Consider the following 21224-nt stretch of genomic DNA (forward strand, 5'->3'; position numbering starts at 1 on the left):
GACGTCTTTGGTGCATTCGATACACTAATGCCGCATTTCCCTACGCCCACAAACGCACTCTCGCTGATTGGCCAACGGCCATGCCTCGGCTAGAATCGACCGGGAGGATGCGTCTGCACGCCTCGATCCTCGTGCCAAGTCATGAAGAAGGACAAGCCGCTAGCCAAATCTCATCAGCATAAGACTTGAAAGATGCCTTACGAACCAGGCCATCTATAAGACGGTTGTCAATTGAATGTGACTTCGTTCCGAACAACCCCGAGCATATTCTACACCTTCCTCCACCACGGAATCAACTTTCCCATCGTCATCGCCGAAAGCCGAGGAAACCCCTGGTGACCCGTGCCGCTTTCAGTCCAGAGAGCAACCTCAGCATTCCTTACTTCGGGGTTTCGTCCTTGGTTTCAGACAGGCCAAGCGCTGCCGGGCGGTAGCCCACTTCGGAACCATGATGATGTTTACATGTTGGAGTGGAAGAAGATTCAACCGGTTGCTGAATAAGAATCTTCCACGAGCAGCACAGCAACTTCAAAAACCAGTATCGATACGAGAACATCATCTTTGCGGTATTTCATGGTATCCATGACTTTCTTCATTGTGTATCTTTTGGATGTGACGCGTGCTTTTAGCTACTGCTTCACCGAAACGAACATGGATAACGCCAGTGCTACCGCCAGCCCTTCATAAACGAGATGCGAAACCAGACCAGAAAAGAAGAGAAACACCTTAAGCAGAGACCTGGAGGTCCTTCTTGAGGGTGCCCATGATTTGCCTCTTCTCGGCAGGGGTCTGGAAAGCACCGTGACCGAACTTGGACGAGGTGTCGATCCACTTGAGGTCGACCTTCTCGAGGGCCTTGCGGCTGGTGTGGACGAACATCGACTTGCGGAGAGTAATGACCCTCTTCTTGACACCAGGGATGGAGCCCTTGAGGAGGAGGAAGTCGTTCTTGACCTCACCGTAGCGGACGAAGCCACCCATGCTGGATTCACATTAGCAATCTGCCAAGTCTAATTTTTTGAGCGCACTTACGGAGTGATGGTCTTCTTGGAGACGTCGAACTCAGTCGAGGCGTTACCAGCGTCCTCGCCCTTGCCGATGCGGTAGATCTTGTGGTTGACCGAGGTACGGTGGTGGTAGCCCATCTGACCGGCACGAGCGACGGTCCACTGAACGTGGGACGGGTGCCAGGCACCGATACAGGCAACCTTCCTCAGACCCTTGTGAGTCTTCCTTGGGAGCTTCTTGGTGCCCCACCTGGAGGTGACACCGTTGAAACCGTGACCCTTGGTGACAGCGATGCAGTCAATCATCTCGTCCTGCTCGAAGACGGAGGTGATGTCGACGGGCTTCTCGAAGAGACCCTGGGCGAACTCGACCTTGTCGGCGATGCTGCCACCGTTGACCTGAACCTCCATGAGGTGGGCCTTCTTCTGCTTGAGAGGGGTCTTGGAGATCTGGGTGTGGGCAAGAACGCGGACGACGGTGCAGTACTTCTTGATGCGCTCGAGCTCGCGGGTGATGCTCTTGCTGCTGTTGTCGGCGTACTGCTTGGCGTACTTGGTGAAAGCCTTCTTCTTGCTCTTGTACCAGTTCTTGTAGAACCTCCTCTTGACCTCGTCCGACAAGTGCTCAGCCCAGACGGTGGTGAGCGAGCGGAGACCACGGGGAGTCTCGATGTAGCCGACGACACCAACAACGACGAGCTGCAAAATTGTAAGTACGCGGTCTTTGGACCATCTTCGCAGGTCGTTCGATGGTACGTACAGGAGGAGTCTCGACGACGGTGCAGGCCTCAACAATCTCCTTCTTGTGGTTCTTGGCACCGGGACGGTCGAGGTCACGGACGATGGTGGTCATACCAGCCTTGTAACCCATCGAGGCGGTAAGGTGGACGGGCTTCTTGGGGTCGTCCTTGGGGAAGCTGTGGTGCCGCTCATGTTAGCTACCATGTGCGAATTCCGGGGTCCTCGATCAGAGCTGCGATTGCGCGTTTCCGTCCAATTCTTCTCGGGGCTGGCTGTTTCCACTGGCAGACCGGCCGTGTCCCGTTTGTCCATCTCTTTTGGCGTGCAGTGCTCCAGGATCGAATTTGCGAAAGTTTGAGCATGGGCCGAACGTACCTCTTGACCTTACCCCGGTGACGGGCAGCCCTCTTGCGGGGCAGGAAGGCCAGCGAGCCGTGGCGAGGCGCCTCGAACTTACGGTGCGACATTTTCGAGGTCGTTGTCGAGGTGGTCGATTGTCGTCGTGTCGTCGTCGTCTCTGTGAGAGGGATCGAGGTGGACTCCAAATTGTGCGCGCCCCGTCTAAGCGAAGGCGGTCAGTGCCTCGCTTAGTCATCCGCCAGGAACGTCACAGGTGTTAGGTCTGCACCCACTGCTTCTTGATGCCATGCGATTAATCATGATTCGATCTCATTCAACAAGTTTTAGATCACATCGAAGCGACGTTTTTGCCCAGTTTAATTCTATTCCATCCATCGTTGGCCCCGCGTTGGAAGCTAAGGTCGTGGATGGTACGTGTATGTAGCCTCACGAACACTTCACGGTGGCTGGTGACCTCGATGGTATGACTGTCTGATGGTCGAACAAGCGGAATGTAAAAGCAGACATTCTCCTGTTGCTGCCTCTTCCTGGCAATGCGGGAGTTTTCTGTTTGGTTCCCATTTGGTGCATCACTGAATGACCTGGAGTCTTGTGTCTGGCTGGCCCATGCATGACACCAAGCAAGACTGCCCACCACCAAAATCTTCGCAGTTCGCGCCATGAACAAAGAAAATGTACCGGAGATACGTGGTCACGCGAAAGCGGCCAGGCACGATGTAAGCGCTCGGGATGTCTCCACGCGCCCTCCAGCCCCTGCTACGCAGTGTGTCGAAAGTCTCGCATGACGAGCACAAGGTGTAGACTTTTCGAATGCAAGGACAAGAGCAAGCGCAGAGCGCGTTATCGCGTGCGCCTCAGCGATACGTCAACTCCAGCGACTGACGTAGGTGCCTGCCGTGGTGACTTTGACGGAAGGCTTGGCAGCCATCGGACTTTCCCATCCTCCATTCTTCCGGGGCCGCTCTGCTCGTCCGTCAGCCAGTTGAACTGTGTGCCCGCCAAACCTGAGCCAGCCCCCGCTAACATCCAAACATTAACCTCACGTCCCCAGTCCCGACTATCTCCGCAGGTAATTGACTTGGCCTCTACTCCTACCGACTCAAGCTCACCCTCGTCCCAGCTGGAGAGACGACGCCTACCCCGGCCGCGCCTTTCCCTTTCCTCGACGCTCATTCTACGGTGACGCGCCCAGCCCTAGCCGCTTTCGTCCAGCCGTACTCCGCTGGGACACTGCCTCAACACCCTCAACATCACCGCTAATACCCTCCGAAGCGCTCGCGGATCGCCTCTCACAGCTTATCCATCCGCTGCAGACCTTTTGTGCCCAGGTCCCGATACCGTCACCGCCTTTCGAGCTTGAGTACCAGTTGGCGCAGCTTTGGAAAAGATGGTAGAAGCAGAGGGCAACCCCACCACGTGGAAGTTCACCCAGTAAGCAAGTCCCTACAAAATACGGCTGGTGTGTTTGGCCAGGAGCGAGAGCGGTCTCGAGGACGCCTCAGAGCCTCACCCGGGGTCTTGAGCCTCATGGCTTCGAGGCGGCTTCGTTACCCCTCCACCATGGACAAACAACTCGGCCGCAATAGTCCCGCAGCAGCTGACTGGGCGCTTTCCAGGTGTTTTGGTGACAAGGGAGATGTCGAGGATATCACGGAAGGTTTGTGTTTCGACCATCAAGTCTCTTTACTCTTCGCTTCGGCGCCTCCTTAGGTTCACGCTTATGCTGTCTTCATTTCGCAGCTGACGCCAAGTCCAACTCAGCGGATATCATATCTACCGTCGAATTCGATGAAACGGGTGATTATCTGGCCACGGGTGACAAAGGAGGTAGAGTCGTTCTCTTCGAGCGCAATAGGACTGTACGTCATCGACCCCTCGCTCGCCGGCGCCACTGACCGTCTCTGCAGAAGAAGACTTGCGAGTACAAGTTTCACACCGAGTTCCAATCACACGAGCCAGAGTTCGATTACCTGAAGTCCCTAGAGATCGAGGAGAAGATCAACAAAATCAAGTGGTGCAAGCGCCAAAACCCCTCCCACTACCTTCTTTCTACCAACGACAAGACGATAAAGCTATGGAAGGTCTTTGAGAAGTCCCTTAAGGTTGTGGCCGAGAACAACCTGTCGCAAGAGTTGACGCCAGCCGGCGTCCCAAGCGCTGGCGGTCCTGTGCAGCGCCCTCGCTTCCACACTACCCATGACCTCAAGCTTCCTCGACTCACGCTTCACGACACCGTCGTCGCCGCGGTACCTCGCAAGACCTATGCCAATGCGCATGCATACCACATCAACAGCATATCGGTGAACAGCGATGGGGAGACCTTCATCAGCTCTGATGATCTTCGAATCAACCTGTGGAACCTGAACATTCAGGACCAGAGCTTCAACATCGTGGACATCAAGCCAGCAAACATGGAAGAGCTGACGGAGGTCATCACCGCGGCCGAATTCCATCCCGAGTCGTGTAACTTGTTCATGTACGCCAGCTCCAAGGGCACGATCAAGCTTGCCGACATGAGGGAGAGCGCATTGTGCGACCAGCACTCGAAGCGTGAGTATATCTTGGAAGAGAACGGGTGTTTCATTGGCTGACATGATGCCCTCAGAGTTCGAGCAAGAAGAAGATCCACAATCCCGCTCTTTCTTTTCCGAAATCATCTCCTCAATCTCCGACGTACGATTCTCCCGGGACGGTCGCTACATTCTCTCTCGTGACTATCTCACCGTGAAGATTTGGGACGTCAAGATGGAGAACAAGCCAGTCAAGACTATCCCGATCCACGAACATCTCAGGCCGCGGTTATGCGACACATACGAGAACGACAGTATTTTCGACAAGTTCGAGGTCGTCTTCTCTGGCGATGCAAAGAACGTCATGACAGGTAGCTACAACAACAACTTCATGATCTACCCTTCAGACCCGGACAAGGAGACAGAGGTCGTGCTGCAAGCCGACAAGTCGGCATTCAAGGCGAAGAAGGTTGGGATTCCCACACCGATGGGTAGCAATGCGTCGACAAGCCCGACTGGCTCGGGCAAGAAGGGCAACTCGAGGGCGGGCAGCCCGGCGGCTGGTGCGATTGGACCAGGACAGAGGATGAGAAAGGAGACGGATGCGGACCAAATCGACTTCAACAAGAAGATTCTCCACATGAGCTGGCACCCCAACGAGGACAGCATCGCCATTGCGGCCACCAACAACGTGAGTAGCCCGCGTTCCCCCATCCGTTAACCGTGGGCTTGGCTAATCAAACCAGCTTTTCGTCTTCTCGGCATTGTAAGAAGCTTCCAAGGTCGGGTTGTCTCAAAGGCGTTGGCGAAGCCAGGAAAGCCTCAGTCCTCCACTAATCCAGCGATTAATTCCGTCGTTCGCAATGATGCAGCTAGATGGCATTCTCATGAAGTCGATGAGCCAAGACAGTAGAACAGGGATTGGGCGCATCGACGTGGTCTTGAAATGAAACGTAAAAAGGGAAAAGCTCTACAAGTGCGGTGCTCTGTATGATAGTGAAATGCGCAGCTGCTTGATCTGCCGGTGAGCTCGTGCAGATAGATAGAGCAACAACTGAGGAGCTTTCCCATGCTACACTTAGCCCCTGCATGCCTCTAGCGGTGCCGTGCAGTCGGCGGTTTTTGGCGTGGGTTCTAGCAGGGAGCTTGATCTTCAGCCCTACGAGATGCCGGAAAAAGCCAAGAAGCGCATGGGCGTCGCCAACTCCATGCCACGGTTGCCGGATCCTCGCTCCAGACTCTCGCCGCACCCAAGCACACTTACCCTGACATTCCAGGATGATGGCGTAAGAAAAGCCAAGGAGAGTCTGGAAGAGGTACTTGACACATTCGTTGAGGGTTGAAAATTAGTAAGCGCCCTTCTCAAACTATCTTCTGACTCCGGAGCCCTCTTTGTTCTTCATCACACCTTCATGCTCTCCTTCGACATTGGCATGCAGTAGCCACGAGCTCCAATCACCGGCCCATCAATCTTCTCTTCTGAGCAAAGGGCCTGGCCCGCTTGCCCACGACTCGACTTCTCTATCTAACCCTGGCTAGTCGCAGACGATCACTGGCGAGCCAACCCTTGCATCTCGCGACCTAATTGAACCCTGGCCGTTTCTCAGATTTCCATTTTTCTCCCAAAAAGCCATTGCATCTGTTTGGCGCATTTGTACATTCTCTGCCGAATCTATTCAATTAGCGTGCATACAGACTCCCGGTCATCGCAATGCTACCGCTTGCGCCCATCGGAATCACGGCCCTCATCTTTGGAGGATGCTGCTCCAATGTAGGTTGGAACGACTCTTTCAACGCGCACGGCCTCCTGACAATTAGGTTGTAGGTCTACGCCTTGGAAGCCATTGTCAAGTAAGTCCTATGACCAAAGGCTCACATGCATCTACTAATTTTGCGCAGACGGGAACCGGACAGTGGTATGTACTGCTCGATTCGGCCTATGAGCTTCGGGTCCATTGACGCGCTACAGGACTACTCATCACCTTGGGCCAATTCATTCTCACAGTGCTGGCTACCTTTCCTGCGCAGTTTGATCCCAGCCAACCGTATTTCTTGAAGCGGAGCTCGGTGCCTCTCTACAAATGGGGCATGAGTGCAGCCATGTTTTTCGCAGTCAACATGTTGAACAACTGGGCTTTTGCCTTCAACATTGCAGTGCCTGTCCACATTGTTCTTCGAAGCTTTGGCAGTGCCAGCACTATGGCAGCTGGATGGCTGCGAGGAAAACGCTACTCCACTTTGCAGGTGTTCTCCGTGGCACTGTTGACGGTTGGCGTGATAGTCTCCGCTCGTGCAGACGCCGCAGGAAAGGTTGGTGATTTGAATCCTCAAGCATTTCTTGCCAAGCTGAATCTAATTTCCTCTGCAGGGCAAGTCGGTGAGCACCAAGGGCATCAACTTTTCGGATGCTTCATTTGAGGCCGGCCTTGTCATACTCCTTGTTGCGCAGCTCCTGTCCGCGTATATGGGCGTCTATGTTCAAGACATCTACGAACAGCACGGCAAGCACTGGGACGAGAATTTGTTCTACTCGCATTTCCTCAGTATCCCCATGTTCCTGCCACTGCAGGGCACTCTCAGGGGTCAATTCAATCGCTTGGCGGTCTCGCCGCCGCTGCGTGTAGCCGGGGTCGTGACATCGTCGCTACCGACCTCTGTCGAGAGACTTCTTTCAACCATGCCCGAGTCTGTCTTTATGCTGCTGCTCAATTCGGTGACGCAGTTGCTGTGCATCAGCGGTGTCAACCTGCTCAGCGCCAACACGACTGCAGTCACGGTCACGATTGTGCTCAACATCCGCAAGCTAGTCAGTTTCCTCATCAGCATCTGGTTGTTCGGCAACAAGATGAGCGAGCAAATGATTTTCGGGGCCATGCTGGTTTTCGGGGCTGGGGCGCTGTATGGTTGGGAATCGACGGTTGGTATCAAGAGAAGACAGGCAAAGGCCAACATGAAGGAGATGAAGAGCAGGTAACGCAGGTCAGTGGAGAATGTGCGAGGAGAATAGATAATAGATGGGATCTGCGTGGTTTCATGCCAAAGAAATCCCCATCATGATCTGTAGAAACCTGGAGACTCAGCTTGGCCTGAACCAACAGGTCGAATGCTCACAGTTCATCATCGACCTCTTCTTGGACCCTGATGATAGCGTTTTCTCTTCTTCGGTTTTGGTTGCATGTGGCTCGACCTGTGGCGCACCAAGTCTCGGAGGCATTGTTGTGGCATTCCACACCCACAGATGCCGCGCGTAGATCCACTCGTTTCGTGGCCCGCGGGCAGCATCCCGGCCAGCAAGAGTCAAGACGCCGCGGCCCCAGAATATGCTTAACGGGACGGCTGGCCGCCAAGTAGGCCACGGCGGCAGTGCGGCGAGCAGCAGCGGGATGATGCGACTGCCGGCGGCTCTTTTTTGGTGCGGGTTGGCATTCAAAAAATGTTTTGACGGGCTGTAGCTGTCGCAAGCTCCCTGCTGTTTCGACGCGCGGGCGGCGAGTGGGGCTTGTCGAGGGAGGGAGGAGGGAGGGGAGAGACATGCTGCCAGAAGAACGAGGCCGCCTGGTGCCAAAAGTAGAGCCACTCACATTGGCAATTTGCGTGAGTTGGGCCTCGAGTGCCTAGATATCCAAAGACTTCGTTAGAGATTCGAATGCTCCCTCTGTCTTTTTCTCCATTGAAAGCTGCCGGCTCTCCAACATTTGCTGCGAGTGCCACGACGTTTGGCCGCAAGTTTCGGAAGCAGGGGTCGGTCCAGGTACGCACTGGCGCGTCGTCTTAACACCTATTCTGTACCACCACAACCACCACCCTCGTTGAATTCTTGTCTCTTCACCACTCTCCTTGGTCCCTTTTTATTCTTGTCCCGCCCTTGCCCCTTCCATTGTCCGTAAGTTGCTTCCGCGTCTCCTCACCATGCGGTCGCGTTCTAACCCATCCTTTTCCTCCCAGCTCTCCTCGGCCGCGCGCAGCCTGTGGCCCACCATGTCCTCGTCGCCCGCCCCCGTGCGGTATCGCGGTAAAGACAAGACCAAGCGATCCGCCACTCCCTCGCTCGAGAACTCGTCCGCCGACACCAGCGACTCGGACAAGTACAAGGCAAAGTCACCAGTCTCCGCCAACGGACTTGGTAGGGAGTGGGACTACAAGCTTGCCATCACCGTTATCACGGTGCTAGCTTTCATAACTCGCTTCTGGAACATTAGCCACCCGGATCAGGTCGTCTTCGACGAAGTGCACTTTGGCAAGGTGCGTGGCTCCATGCAGAACTTTGGGTTTTGCAAAATACAAGGCCTTTTTTTGCGCCGGCCTAAAGCTGACTCGATCTCGACAGTTTGCCTCGTACTACCTGCAGCGGACCTACTTCTTCGACGTACACCCTCCCTTTGGAAAGCTTCTCTTTGCGTTTGCTGGCTGGTTGGTTGGTTACGATGGCTCGTTCCTCTTCGAGAACATTGGCGACTCGTACATCACCAACAAGGTGCCCTACGTTGCGTACCGCGCCATGCCAGCAACCATGGGCGCCCTGACTGTTCCCGTAGTCTTCCTCATTATGTGGGAATCGGGTTACAGCTTGCCCGCCTGCATTACTGCCTCCGGACTGTTGCTCCTCGACAACGCGCACATTGGCCAAACTCGCCTCATTCTCCTGGACGCGGGGCTTATCCTGTCCATGGCCTTGAGTGTCCTCTGCTACATCAAGTTTTACAAGGAGCGCCACATTCCCTTTACCGTAAAGTGGTGGAAATGGCTTTTGCTCACCGGAGTTTCTCTGAGCTGCGTCATCTCCACCAAGTACGTTGGACTCTTCACGTTCCTTTCTGTCGGCGTCCCCGTCGCAATTGATCTGTGGGATCTGCTTGACATCAACCGTCGCCAAGGCCCTCTGGATTTGCCCGAGTTTGGCAAGCACTTTGTCGCCCGCATGACTGGACTCATCGTGATTCCCTTCCTTCTCTACCTGTTTTGGTTCCAGGTTCATTTCACGATTCTCTCGAGGTCTGGTCCGGGAGACGACTTCATGACCCCTGAATTCCAGGAGACCCTGAGCGACAACGTCATGATGCAACAGGCTGTTGACATTAGCTACTTTGACTCCATCACCATCCGCCACAAGGAGACCAAGGTTTACCTCCACAGCCACCCGGACAGGTACCCTCTCAGATATGACGATGGCCGCATTTCTTCGCAGGGTCAGCAAGTTACTGGCTACCCCCACAACGACACCAACAACCAATGGCAGATTATCCCCGCCACAGCGCCCGTTGACACGCCCCGTCCCGTGAAGAACGGCGATCTGGTTCGCCTGCGCCATCTTGGCACCGAAACGATGCTTCTCACCCACGACGTTGCTTCTCCATACTTCCCGACCAACCAGGAGTTCACGACTGTGGACATGGAGACGGCCAATGGTGAAAGGTTCAACGACACCGTCTTTGAAATCAGGATTGAGAACGGCCGCCAAGGACAGGACTTCAAGAGTATGGCCTCTCACTTTAAGCTCGTCCACTTCCCGACCAAGGTTGCCATGTGGACTCACACGACGCCGCTGCCTGACTGGGCATACAAGCAGGCTGAGATCAACGGAAACAAGGCTGTCCAGCAATCGAGCAACGTCTGGTACGTCGAAGAGCTTCCGTCGGTGCCTGAAGACAGCCCTCGTCGGGCGCGTGAGGTTCGCAAGGCCAAGTCGCTTCCTTTTATGAGGAAGTACCTAGAGCTCCAGCGCGCCATGTTCTTCCACAACAATGCTTTGACTAGCAGTCACCCGTACTCGAGTTTCCCCATTTCCTGGCCCTTCCTTTTGCGTGGTGTCAGCTTCTGGACGGAGAACGAGACGAGGCAGCAGATTTACTTTGTGGGCAACCCTCTGGGATGGTGGATCGCTAGCAGTTTGCTTGCGGTGTTTGCCGGTATTATTGGCGCAGACCAGCTTGCGCTGCGCCGTGGCATCGACGCACTTGATGAACGTAAGTTGATTGACTCGCTTTCCTGGGAGAATCATGACTGACAATAATGTTAGGCACTCGGTCACGCCTGTACAACTCGACGGGATTCTTCTTCCTTACTTGGGCTGCGCACTACTTGCCATTCTTCATCATGGGCCGTCAACTCTTCTTGCACCACTACCTGCCGGCGCACTTGGCTTCGGTCCTCGTTACGGGAGCACTTGTCGAGTTCATTTTCAACATTGAGCCACCCAGCGCGGCCGACTTGAATGGCAAGAATGGAAAGAAGAATATGACGCGTAGGAGACCAGTGCGCGAGAGGATCATCGGACAGTCGATGTTGGCTTCGTGGGCCGCCATGGGTGTGATTCTTGCCGTGGCACTCTGGAGCTTCCTCTTCTTTGCACCGCTCACGTATGGCAAGCCTGGATTGGATGTGAACCAGATTCTTGCCAGGAAGTGGTTGAACTACGACCTGCACTTTGCCAAGTAGAAGTGGTAAGGCGTGTCAAGATTAGAGGGGTTGGATTCGGTGTTGCATGGGCAGATGGTGAAGGCGAAGGGTGCACAGCAAGGCGAGCAGGATTGCTCAAGACAGGGATTTCCCAAACGACCTGGTGGTTGCAATGCACGTGGGCGCACCGGGATTTGTTCTGTAACACTGTTTATTTTGTAGAGGGTACGGCGAGCTTGCATGGATTTGGGGTAAAAGTTTACAAGGTCTTACTGAAGAATTGCCATGGGTAAACAGTATCTCAACTGGTTGCGTCATAAAGTGGCTACAAGCTCGAATGTGGCTGGGTGAGTGGCTGGAGCTTTGACTTTCCCAGCCGGTAGCGATAGCTACCCGAAGCGTTCCGTCTTTGAGCTTGTATTAACCAACATCCAACTCCATCGTTTCTTACGCGGCGTGCTCTTTGTCGTTTGCCAGCTCTATCGACCTCGGAACTTTGACCTGAGAGCACAGTTGTACTCACCAAGACCTCGACAGTGCAACTGGCAACGTTGGATCGTTCGGGCCAAGCCCTCCTACGAAACGTCTCCCAAGGAAGCGCAAAAGCATGTTCACGACACCAAAGCGCGGGTACGCCTCTGGCGGGCAGACAAGAAGCGGCAGGCAGTCTCGCGGCAGCGGCAGTCGTAATGTCGCAGGCAGTGGAAAAAAGAGAGGGAAAGCGCAGGGCAGTTTCTACCACGACACGTGGTACTGCGCCTGCTCGCCAAAGCTACCGGCGAAACATCTCCAGTCCAAGACAGCAAGAAACCCAGGCCGATGGTTCTACATTTGCCCCCAGCAGCGCGACGAGGAGCAATGCGGGTTTTTCCTTTGGGAGGACGAGGCGGCGGCGGCGGCAGCAGCGACGCGTGGCCCCGATGCTGAGAGGAGGCTCGGGGGACGACAGGAATCCATGACACCACCCAGACGACAGGCCATGGGTGAGCAGGACGAGATTCCAAGATCGCCGCCTCCGGTGTACCAGTCGCAGGCCACGCCTACGCCCAGCGCCAAGCGGAAATTCCAGCAAGAGGCTGACGGAGACTTGGACGACGACCTTGGCTTCGAACTGGATGCCTCGGAGGCAGAGCAGCTGCTAGAGCGGGCGACCATGGCACCCTTTACCCCACGCAAAGCACCAAAGGCTAGCACAGGTGCAACGCCAGCAACAAGCCGGCAGACACCACAGCTCCTAAACACACCAGTGTCGGTTAGTAAAACTGTGACGCCATCGAGCAGCGAGCCATTTTGGACGGCAAGGGGCAGTCCGGCGACGGGCTCGGGGGACAGGGACGTCGGAGAAACGCTTGTGGCCGAGGTCATGGGGCTGCTCAGGGACAGGCACGTCGATGCTGGAAAAGAAACTCTCGAGGCGCTCCAAAGTGTATTGCGCAAGCATGTATTACGCGCTCAGGGAATGGCAAGGGGCAGGGAAATCGCCCGGTTGGCGCTGAACGAGAAGATGGCGTTGGTAACCGAGCTGCAAGCGAGGATTCAGACGTTGGAGGCCGAACTGGAGACGCGCAAAGCGATTATGGACAAGATCAGCTGGCAACGAGAGACGGGGCAGTTTGAGTAGCGAGGGGGAGGACAGGGAATAGGGGACCTGAAGGGTTTGTGAGAGGTGAGTGGTACCATTGCAAGCGCTGCGAGGGGCCTGTGCATGTGGTGTTTCATGGGTGATGCGCTTCAGATTTATGACGTGCAGTGGGATGACGACGAGGCGGCGCGTGGAGGACAGCAAGAGCGTGGGATTGGGTGAGGTGGGCGTGGTGTTGTTAAGATACCTACCTATGCGGAGCGGCACGTCAGGCGGGAGCCAAAAGCTTAGCGTTTTCGTTTTTACGGCGTCCGGGTGCGGTTTATTCGCGGTGCGGTGCGCGAAAAGTGCGACTGGCTGCCCTGCTGCTCTCAGGCTCTGCTGCTCCATCAGGAATGCTCCGCCATCGCCTGCGCACCCACGCCTCGACAAAGCAAAGCTCCTACAAGAATGCGCGACCACCACCCCTCCCTCTTCAACACCGAACCTGCATGCACACCTTGATTGCCCTTGCAGCACCCACAAAAGTTTCACCAAAAGTTTCAGCCCCATTCCGCTGCCCAGTGCGACCACCCATCAAAAATGCCAGGCCACGCCTCACACCGGCCAGTGTCCAAGGACACAACTATTTTCATATCAAACCTCCACTGTCCTTCCTGCATCACCAGCATCAAAGAGTCTCTGGCAGGCCTTTCTCCTTCTCCGACCGACATCTCTCATTCAATCGTCAACCACAGTGTCACCGTCCACCACGACTCTCGCCTATCACAGGACCAAATACTCCAGGCCTTGGACCTCGCCGGTTTCGAGATCCATAGCGTCTTTGACGGTGCCACGCCAGTAAACTCTCCCCGGATTGCCCACGCTTCGGACCAGGATCCCGAGTGGGCTTCTAGCCTCGACCAAGCCGTACGCTACTGGACACAGTCATGGACTACTAGCAGCAAAGCTCCCACCACCGACACCGAAATGCATAAGCGCGAAAGACACCTTGCCCAGTGCGCCCTCTGCACTGCCGAAGCAAATCCGGATGCTTCGAAACCCCACGCCGACGCTGGCGTCGAAATGGACGTCCTCCGTCTTGTTGACAAGAAGGAGGACTTTGACATTGAAAAAGTCAGCATCGATTCGGGAATCTCGAGATGGAGCTTGGACTCTGTCATTGCCACTGAACCAAAGGCCCCCCAGTCCTTCCAAGCCTCAATCGCCATTACTGGCATGACGTGCTCAGCTTGTGTGGCCGCCATTACGCGCATGGTCCAGGAGCTACCCTTCGTCAAGACTATCGCCGTCTCCCTCTTGACACACAGTGCCCAGGTGGAGTTCCGCGGGAAGGAAAACGTCGACGCCGTCATCAGTACCATTGAGGACGCTGGATTTGACGCCGCCCTCGATAGTGTCGAGGAAATTCAGCAAAATGGCCAAAGGAAATCCATCATCGAGTCGCCCAGCGACAAGTGGAAGGCAGTCTTTTCCATTGGAGGCATGACATGCAGCGCATGTACCAACAGCGTCAACGATGCGCTGAAGATGGTCGACTGTGTGGAGAGCGTTGATGTCAACTTGATCTCAAACAGCGCCACCGTCGTCTTCACTGGAAAAGAGAATGTGGACCAGATTAAGGAGGCCATCGAAGACGCTGGTTTTGACGCAGCTCTGGACAGCGTGCAAACGGCAGGACAGGATGAGGCCAAGGACGCCAAGAGGACAGTGTCTATCCGGGTTGAGGGCATGTTCTGTCACCACTGCCCGGCTGCTGTCAGAGGTGCCATCACACGGCAGTTTGATGGAACTGTGGTTGTGCTCAAAGAAGCGACGCTTGATGACCCAATACTCCAAGTCAAGTACGTACCCAAAGTGCCGACTTTGAGCATCAGGACGATTCTCGACTGTATCGCCGGAGCCAATGCGGAATTCGAGCCTTCGGTCTATAAACCGCCAACCATCGAGGAGCGCGCCCGGGAGCTGCATGCCCGAGAGAGAAAGAGGATTCTGACGCGTCTTGCTCTCTCCGTTTTGATTGCCATTCCCACCTTCATCATCGGCATCGTCTACATGAGTTTGGTGCCCGACCACAACCCAGGAAGAATGTTCCTCATGGCAGACGCGTGGTCAGGAGAAGTCAGCCGCGCTCAGTGGGCTCTTTTCATCCTTGCTACTCCGGTCTATTTCCTTGCGGCCGACACGTTTCATAAGAAGGCGATCAAAGAGATCAAGGCCCTGTGGCGACCAGGAAGCAAGGTGCCCATCTTACAGAGATTCTACCGCTTCGGCAGCATGAACATGCTCATGTCGCTCGGTACTTCGATCGCATACCTCGCTTCGGTCGCTGAGCTTGGCCTTAGTGCGGCAAAGACGGAGCATGTGGGAGATGAAAACTTTTACTTTGACTCGGTCGTCTTCTTGACCATGTTCCTCCTCATTGGCCGCTTCCTGGAGGCCTACAGCAAGACCAAGACTGGTGATGCAGTGACAGCCCTCGGCAAGCTGAGACCCGACGAGGCGACCCTTGTCGACCCGGTGCAAATGCAAGATCAGAAAATCAGCGTGGATCTGCTCGAAGTCGGCGACACTGTCCGGGTTCAACACGGAAGCTCGCCTCCCTTTGACGGAGTCGTCCTCGACGCCACTACCAAGTTCGACGAGTCTAGCCTTACCGGAGAGTCGCGTCCTGTGACGAAAGAGATTGGAGACACTGTCTTTGCCGGCACTGTCAACAAAGGAGGTCCGATTCAAGTCAAGCTCTCCAGCATCTCAGGCACATCGATGCTTGACCAAATCATCAAGGTCGTCCGCGAAGGCCAGACTCGCCGGGCTCCCGTCGAGCGTGTCGCTGATCTCATCACCGGTCACTTTGTTCCTTTTGTTGTGCTCATCGCCGTCATCACCTGGGTCGTGTGGCTCTCGCTTGGTCTCAGTGGCACGCTGCCATCGTCGTACCAAGGCGGCCACAACGGAAGCTGGGTGCTCTGGTCCTTGCGTTTTGCAATCTCCCTTTTCGTCGTTGCCTGTCCTTGCGGTATTGGTCTGGCGTCGCCAACAGCTCTTTTCGTTGGTGGAGGCCTCGCTGCAGGATATGGTATTCTCGTCAAGGGTGGTGGCGAGGCGTTCCAAGAGGCCAGCGATCTCGATTGCATCGTGTTTGACAAGACGGGCACTCTGACGCAAGGTGGTGATCCGGCGGTGACGGATGCAGAGGTTGTTCGTGGCCAAAACGCCATGGAGATCCTCGGCGTGGCTCGCAGGCTTGAAGAAGCCAGCGGCCATCCCATTGCCACTGCCATCACTTCGTACTGCGCGGCGCACACTACCGAAGACTTTGAGACGGTTTCAGTCGAAGAGATTCCCGGCAAGGGTCTCAAGGGTTCTTTTGACTCGAAAGAGTTCTCTGACCGGTCCATGGAGGCCATCTTGGGCAACGAGGCGTTGATGGCCGACCACAATGTGTACGTCGGCTCTGCAACGACGGCCCTGCTGGACAGCTGGAAGCGTCAAGGCAAGTCTGTTGCCCTGATGGCCGTCAAGTCGGACGATGAGTCGACCAAGAGTCTGGAAGAGCATGGTTCTGCAGACCGCTGGAAGCTCGCCGCGTTGTTCGGCATTTCTGACCCCCTCCGCCCCGAGTCTGCTACCGTCATCGCCTCGCTCCAACAACGCGGCATCGACGTTTGGATGCTCTCTGGCGACAACCCCACAACTGCCAACGCCGTGGGCGCGCAAATCGGAATCCCTTCGTCCAACATCATCGCCGGCGTCCTTCCCGACCAAAAGGCCGAAAAGGTGCAACACTTGCAAAAGACGTTGCCCTCGCGCAAGGCCAAGAAGAACCAAAAGGCAGGCTCCCGTGCCATTGTCGCCATGGTAGGCGACGGCATCAACGACTCGCCCGCCCTCACCACAGCCGACGTGGGCATCGCCATCGGATCCGGCTCCGACGTGGCCATCTCCTCCGCCGACTTCATCCTCGTGACATCGCATCTCGAGGCCGTCCTGACCCTCGTCAACCTCTCACGCAAGGTCTTCCGCCGTGTCTGGTTCAACTTTGGCTGGGCCCTCGTCTACAACTTGTGCGCCATGCCCATCGCGGCCGGCGTGCTGTATCCCATCAAGACGAGCGGCGGCGATCACATTCGCCTCGACCCGGTGTGGGCGAGTTTGGCCATGGCTCTCAGCAGTGTCAGCGTCGTCTGCAGCAGTCTGCTGCTGCGGAGCAACATCCCCGGTATAGGATTCCGAAAGGGTGCGGATGTGCAGCAGCTGCAGGAACGGGAGCAGGTCAGAGAGGAGTGAATGGAGTGGAAGTTGGAGGTGCCGACTGATTAGAGCGTTCAAAATACAAAGAGATGATCGAGTGACGATGCTCATGACTTGTTATGATACCCGGCCAGATCAAGTCGGTCGATACTGGGTGCCACGGCCCAAGAAGGCAAGGCAAGGCGTACTGGATGGCAGGACGGATGGATTGGATGGTTGCATTTCCCTTGGTGGCACAGCATGGCATGGCATGCATGGCTTGAGCTGCTTCTACCTACTTCTTTTTCCTGTAGCGATGAAATGGTTCGAGATACCTACACTGATTTGGCTGTGTCGATTGATGCGCTGTTCTTGTTGACATGATATGTGATTGAATCCCAAACTTGAAAGATATTAAGGTTTGAAGAAATGACTGCTTCCTGCATGTTTTGGTCCGATGAGTTAGTTCTCCCAGCCTCCTGTAGCTCCGCATGAAGCACTTTGAGAACTCCTAATTCCACGTGCTTGAGAGGCGCTTGAATGCACCCTGTGCGCGCACTTTTTGACTTTGGCGTTTTACTCGTCTCTCTGTAGTCCAGCTTAGTGGGGGAAGAGTATAAGAAGCATCCAAGTTCAGCACAGGGGTAGGTAGAAAGCACTCAGATTGCCTCGAATCGACTGCTTCCGCCATCCTTTCTTGCTGGAGGTCTTGAATATCGCAGCAACCAAGCAAGTCCTCGCACTCGGCAAGATTCAACCGATTTGAATCTGCACAGGTTTCGCTGGCGAAGTAGCACCATGTGTGATAAGTAGGACTTCGTTGCGGCATTCGATGCTCTCGCACTTGCTAAAGAGACCGCGTATTGATTCAAAGTTGAGTTAGTCTTTGGTGTGACCCTGGAAAATGGAATCAGCTGCGAAATCCATGGCTTTGCATCGTGGGGTATAGTGGAAGATGGTTGGGAGATTGGGAGTCTTCCTGCTCAAAGCAGCGGGGGAGTTTATGCCTTGGGTGCAACGACTTGTGCTACCGTGAAGCACAGGGGTTGATTGGAAAAATTGGCATCGCAAGGCTTCTTACGCCTTAGGACGATACAAGCTCCGACAGTGAGACATATCAGGAGCATTCACAAGAAGTGATCATGCGCTCAGGCCTGCAAAGACTTGGATAACCCAAGCCTTGCATTTTCTTCCCCTTCGTAGCTCACTCGCCCACCGTCTTATCAAAGAATACTTGGGTGGTAGGCTCTGCTGTGGAACCTCGATGAGGATACAAATTCCGAGCTTTGGTGCCAAAGTCGCGTGGCACTTGTGAATCATTCAGATTATCAGAAGTATGCGTGTGCACAGGGAGCATTCAAGTGCCGCGAGCAAGAAGACTTAGGCATTCTGATCTTGTCAATGGATCACTACAGGGAGCATTCAAGCGCAACCGCCTGCCCTGCTCGAGAGTCAACATTTCCTTTCATCCTATCAAGTCCGATCATTCCGCAGCTCCACAGGAGGCGCCAAAAACTCTACTTTCAGGTAGATTCAGTGCCAAATAGAAATTACACACTAAACAACAGAAATTTGGGGTTTCAGCAAGGCTACATGCTCTTTGATATGTTCATCTGCTCTCTCAATTCGATCGAAAGTGGATACAAAAAGAAAAGAACAGGGCAAAAATTTCCACATGGTATCACTTTTCCACCAAGCTCAAATCAACCGCTTCCTATGCTAAACTACCCCTCAACTCACTCAACCGCAAACGCTTAAAAGTCAAGGTCAACGTCGACGTCAATACCCTCGCTGGAGATGGAGGCCGAGATGGTGAGGCCGCCAATCTTGAGCTCGCCAGAGATGTCGAGCTCGATCTGGTCAGCGCAGCCGAAGTAGCCCTCGACGCCCCACTCGCCACCGTCCTTCCAGGTGTCGTCGCCGTACGAGAAGATGACGGAGTGGGTACCGGCCTTCTCGATGATGCTCTTGATGGCGGTGGCCTGCTCGGAGGTCCCGGCGATGGCCTTGTCGTTGTTGGAGCTGCTCTGGTGGGGCCATCCAGACTCCAGGTTGAAGACGTCCTTCGACGAGCAAGCCTTGGAGGCGAGGCCGAGCTGGCTGACGACAAAGTCACCGGCATCCTCGGCCGCGGTGTTTCCGTCGAAGAAGGGCTGAACGTTGACACCGACGACATCAATTACCGGGCAAATGTAGCTGCCATATGCCTCAGATTGCGCAATGTTAACGGTCTCAGCTGAAGTTTTGTGTTAGCAGAGTCTTTAAGGAGCAACAAAAAAAAAAAAAAAAAAAAAAAAGAGGGTTTTCAGGGGGAACTCGACTTACTGGTCGTGAAAGCCTTGGAGGCAAGACCAGCGCTGGTGAAGGTCGACTTGACAGTGCTGATGAACGAACCGAGCTCCTGAGCGGTGGCCCAGCCGTTGAAGACAGCCTCGTTACCGACGACAACCATGTCAACCATGTCCCAGTTGCTGCCCTCCTTGGCCCAGTTCTTGATCTCGGTGACCTGGTCCTGGGTGTCCTGCGAAGAGATACCGTCGGACTTGATGTAGATACCAATAATCATCTTGAGGCTAGACTCGGAGCAGGCGGCACCAACGTTGACGAGACCGTCGCAGTCGGTGGCGTACAGGCGGACGGTGGTGAATCCCTTGTCCTTGATGTCGGCAATGTCCGTCTTGACGTCGTCGGCGCTCTTGCAGCTACCGTCGGACGAGTAGGGGGTGTAGGTGATGGCCCACTGGTTGCCGTTGGTGGTCATGCCGTTGCCGGAGCTGGCGGAGCTGGAAGCAGCAGCAGGGGTGCTGGCCGAGGGAGTACCGGCGGGAGTACCAACGGAGCCCTCAGCAGAGCCAGTGAGGGCGGGAGTAGGGGTAGCAGACGTCACGACGGGGGCGCTGCTGGAGGGGAGGGCAGAGGCACCACCAACGGCGCTGGAGGCCGAGGGAACACCGGGAGTGACCGTGGTCTCGGTACCCTCAACGGGGCAAGTGTAGACATCGTTGGTCTTGGTGATGGTGACCGTACGCTCAGGCTGAGTGTAGGTACCAGGGGTGTACGAGGTGACCTTGGGGTAGTCGGTGGTAGTAGGCTCCGTGACGCTGGTGGTCGTGGGAGGCACAACCGTGTACACTCCGTTGCCGGGGCAGTAGTAGGAAGTGGTCCTGATGACGGAGGTGGTGGTTGAGCCCGAAGTCTCAACCGTAGCGTACGGGCACGTGACGGTAGTCTCGGTGACGACCGAAGTAGTAACACCGCCGTAGGTGTTGACACCAGACGTCAGAGTCTGAGTCGTGGCGACGGGGACGGTGGTAGATCCCGTGACCGTGACGGTCCTGGCGGGAATGGTGTAGGTTCCCGGGGTGGCGTATGTGGTGACAAAAGGAGTTGGCACGTTGTCAGGCACAGAGGAGCTGGCCACAGGAGCAGAGCTGGGCGCCTCAGCCGACGGGGTGACGGCAACAGAGGGCGTAGCAGTGACGACCTGAGTTTGAGTGACGACTAATTGGAGCATTAGCGAGCATGTTCGGGAATTGAATGGTTCAGAACTTACGCTGGGGAGTACCCGTGACGGTGGTCACGTAGGTGCTGCAGACACACTCATCGTTGGCCTCGCGGAGCTCGAGCTGACCAGGCTGGCGGCGCTGGTGGAAGCTCTGGTGTTGGTTGTGAGCAGAGGCGGCCGTGTTGCCGAGCAGAGCGCCGGCGGCGACGGCGAGAAGAGCAGACTTCATGGTGGAAGATTATTAGAGAGCAAGTAGCCGCTGAACGAGTGAAGCGGGCTGGAGATGTAGAGCAAAAGAACGACTGAGGCAGGGCCCTGGTGCGGTGGATTGTGGTCAAGGGACGGACGGCTTTTGATAGACAGGCGGACGGGTCGTTAGGGGAGAGGGAGCAGCCGCAAGTGGAAATTGGGCTTCTGAGGATCCGCAGCCTCTGCCCACTCGCACGCTGGCCCCCTGGGGGCGCGGTGTAGCGGTTGGCCATGCCGCTGCTCAGCCCAGTACGAATTGTTGTGGATCGGCAGGGACAAGTGACGTCTCCGGTATCGAGCGCCAAGCAGTCCAAGCACAGTCGGTCCAAATTTCATCACGACGACAGCGGCATCGATTGTCCTCCCGGCGCCGCAGTCCCGACGAGTCTTTGAACAACACACATTTTGATCATCTGAGGCGGTGGCTGCAGACTACTGGAGCTTGGTCAATGGCCAGTGTGGCTCTTTTGTTCTATCGTATTTCCAAGGTTACTAGTGGTGGTGGTGTTGAAGTTGGTCGTCGACCCACGTGCCATCGGGACCGGTGCGAGATAAAGCCGCTGAGGCTCGAGCTTCAACGTCGCCAACTCCTTTTCCTTTTGGTCGTCCATATCCAGACCGCCGGCGCCGGGAATAGCTAG

At 55.5% G+C, this 21224-nt stretch overlaps 7 protein-coding genes across 7 annotated transcripts; 4 read left to right on the forward strand and 3 right to left on the reverse strand.

The window, feature by feature from the left end:
• Window positions 1–726: 726 nt before the first annotated feature.
• BKA78DRAFT_246881 (60S ribosomal protein uL3) lies at window positions 727–2215 on the reverse strand (the record flags this gene model as incomplete). The annotated part of the gene is made up of 4 exons (XM_066884257.1): window positions 727–982; window positions 1033–1706; window positions 1768–1924; window positions 2124–2215. The coding sequence occupies 4 exons, from the start codon at window positions 2213–2215 to the stop codon at window positions 727–729; spliced, it is 1179 nt and encodes a 392-aa protein (XP_066747563.1).
• A 157-nt stretch (window positions 2216–2372) lies between these two features.
• Window positions 2373–3093, reverse strand: BKA78DRAFT_305259 (uncharacterized protein). Its single transcript, XM_066887686.1, has one exon. The coding sequence runs from the start codon at window positions 2767–2769 to the stop codon at window positions 2437–2439; it is 333 nt and encodes a 110-aa protein (XP_066747564.1). The 5' UTR covers window positions 2770–3093; the 3' UTR covers window positions 2373–2436.
• A 1-nt stretch (window position 3094) lies between these two features.
• Window positions 3095–5836, forward strand: BKA78DRAFT_305263 (WD40-repeat-containing domain protein). Its single transcript, XM_066887687.1, has 7 exons — window positions 3095–3177; window positions 3229–3539; window positions 3725–3765; window positions 3870–3967; window positions 4016–4658; window positions 4714–5309; window positions 5365–5836. The coding sequence occupies exons 2-7, from the start codon at window positions 3496–3498 to the stop codon at window positions 5386–5388; spliced, it is 1446 nt and encodes a 481-aa protein (XP_066747565.1). The 5' UTR covers window positions 3095–3177; window positions 3229–3495; the 3' UTR covers window positions 5389–5836.
• Window positions 5837–6329: 493 nt separating this feature from the next.
• BKA78DRAFT_329814 (Dolichyl-phosphate-mannose-protein mannosyltransferase-domain-containing protein) lies at window positions 6330–11053 on the forward strand (the record flags this gene model as incomplete). Its single annotated transcript, XM_066889703.1, has 9 exons — window positions 6330–6389; window positions 6444–6469; window positions 6518–6534; window positions 6588–6928; window positions 6987–7588; window positions 8584–8860; window positions 8946–9875; window positions 10014–10581; window positions 10635–11053. 9 exons carry the CDS (start codon window positions 6330–6332, stop codon window positions 11051–11053), a joined length of 3240 nt encoding a protein of 1079 aa, XP_066747566.1.
• Window positions 11054–11451: 398 nt separating this feature from the next.
• BKA78DRAFT_305274 (uncharacterized protein) lies at window positions 11452–13068 on the forward strand. Its single transcript, XM_066887688.1, has one exon. The coding sequence runs from the start codon at window positions 11622–11624 to the stop codon at window positions 12633–12635; it is 1014 nt and encodes a 337-aa protein (XP_066747567.1). The 5' UTR covers window positions 11452–11621; the 3' UTR covers window positions 12636–13068.
• Window position 13069: 1 nt separating this feature from the next.
• On the forward strand, window positions 13070–17193 carry BKA78DRAFT_305275 (E1-E2 ATPase-domain-containing protein). The gene has a single exon (XM_066887689.1). It carries the CDS (start codon window positions 13179–13181, stop codon window positions 16884–16886), a length of 3708 nt encoding a protein of 1235 aa, XP_066747568.1. The 5' UTR covers window positions 13070–13178; the 3' UTR covers window positions 16887–17193.
• Window positions 17194–18583: 1390 nt separating this feature from the next.
• Window positions 18584–20563, reverse strand: BKA78DRAFT_292361 (glycoside hydrolase superfamily; the record flags this gene model as incomplete). The annotated part of the gene is made up of 3 exons (XM_066886045.1): window positions 18584–19065; window positions 19155–20330; window positions 20383–20563. 3 exons carry the CDS (start codon window positions 20561–20563, stop codon window positions 18584–18586), a joined length of 1839 nt encoding a protein of 612 aa, XP_066747569.1.
• Window positions 20564–21224: the final 661 nt, after the last annotated feature.

The sequence above is a fragment of the Phyllosticta capitalensis genome (assembly GCF_038381095.1).
Source record: "Phyllosticta capitalensis strain CBS 128856 chromosome Unknown BKA78scaffold_2, whole genome shotgun sequence".
Classification (NCBI taxonomy): domain Eukaryota; kingdom Fungi; phylum Ascomycota; class Dothideomycetes; order Botryosphaeriales; family Phyllostictaceae; genus Phyllosticta; species Phyllosticta capitalensis.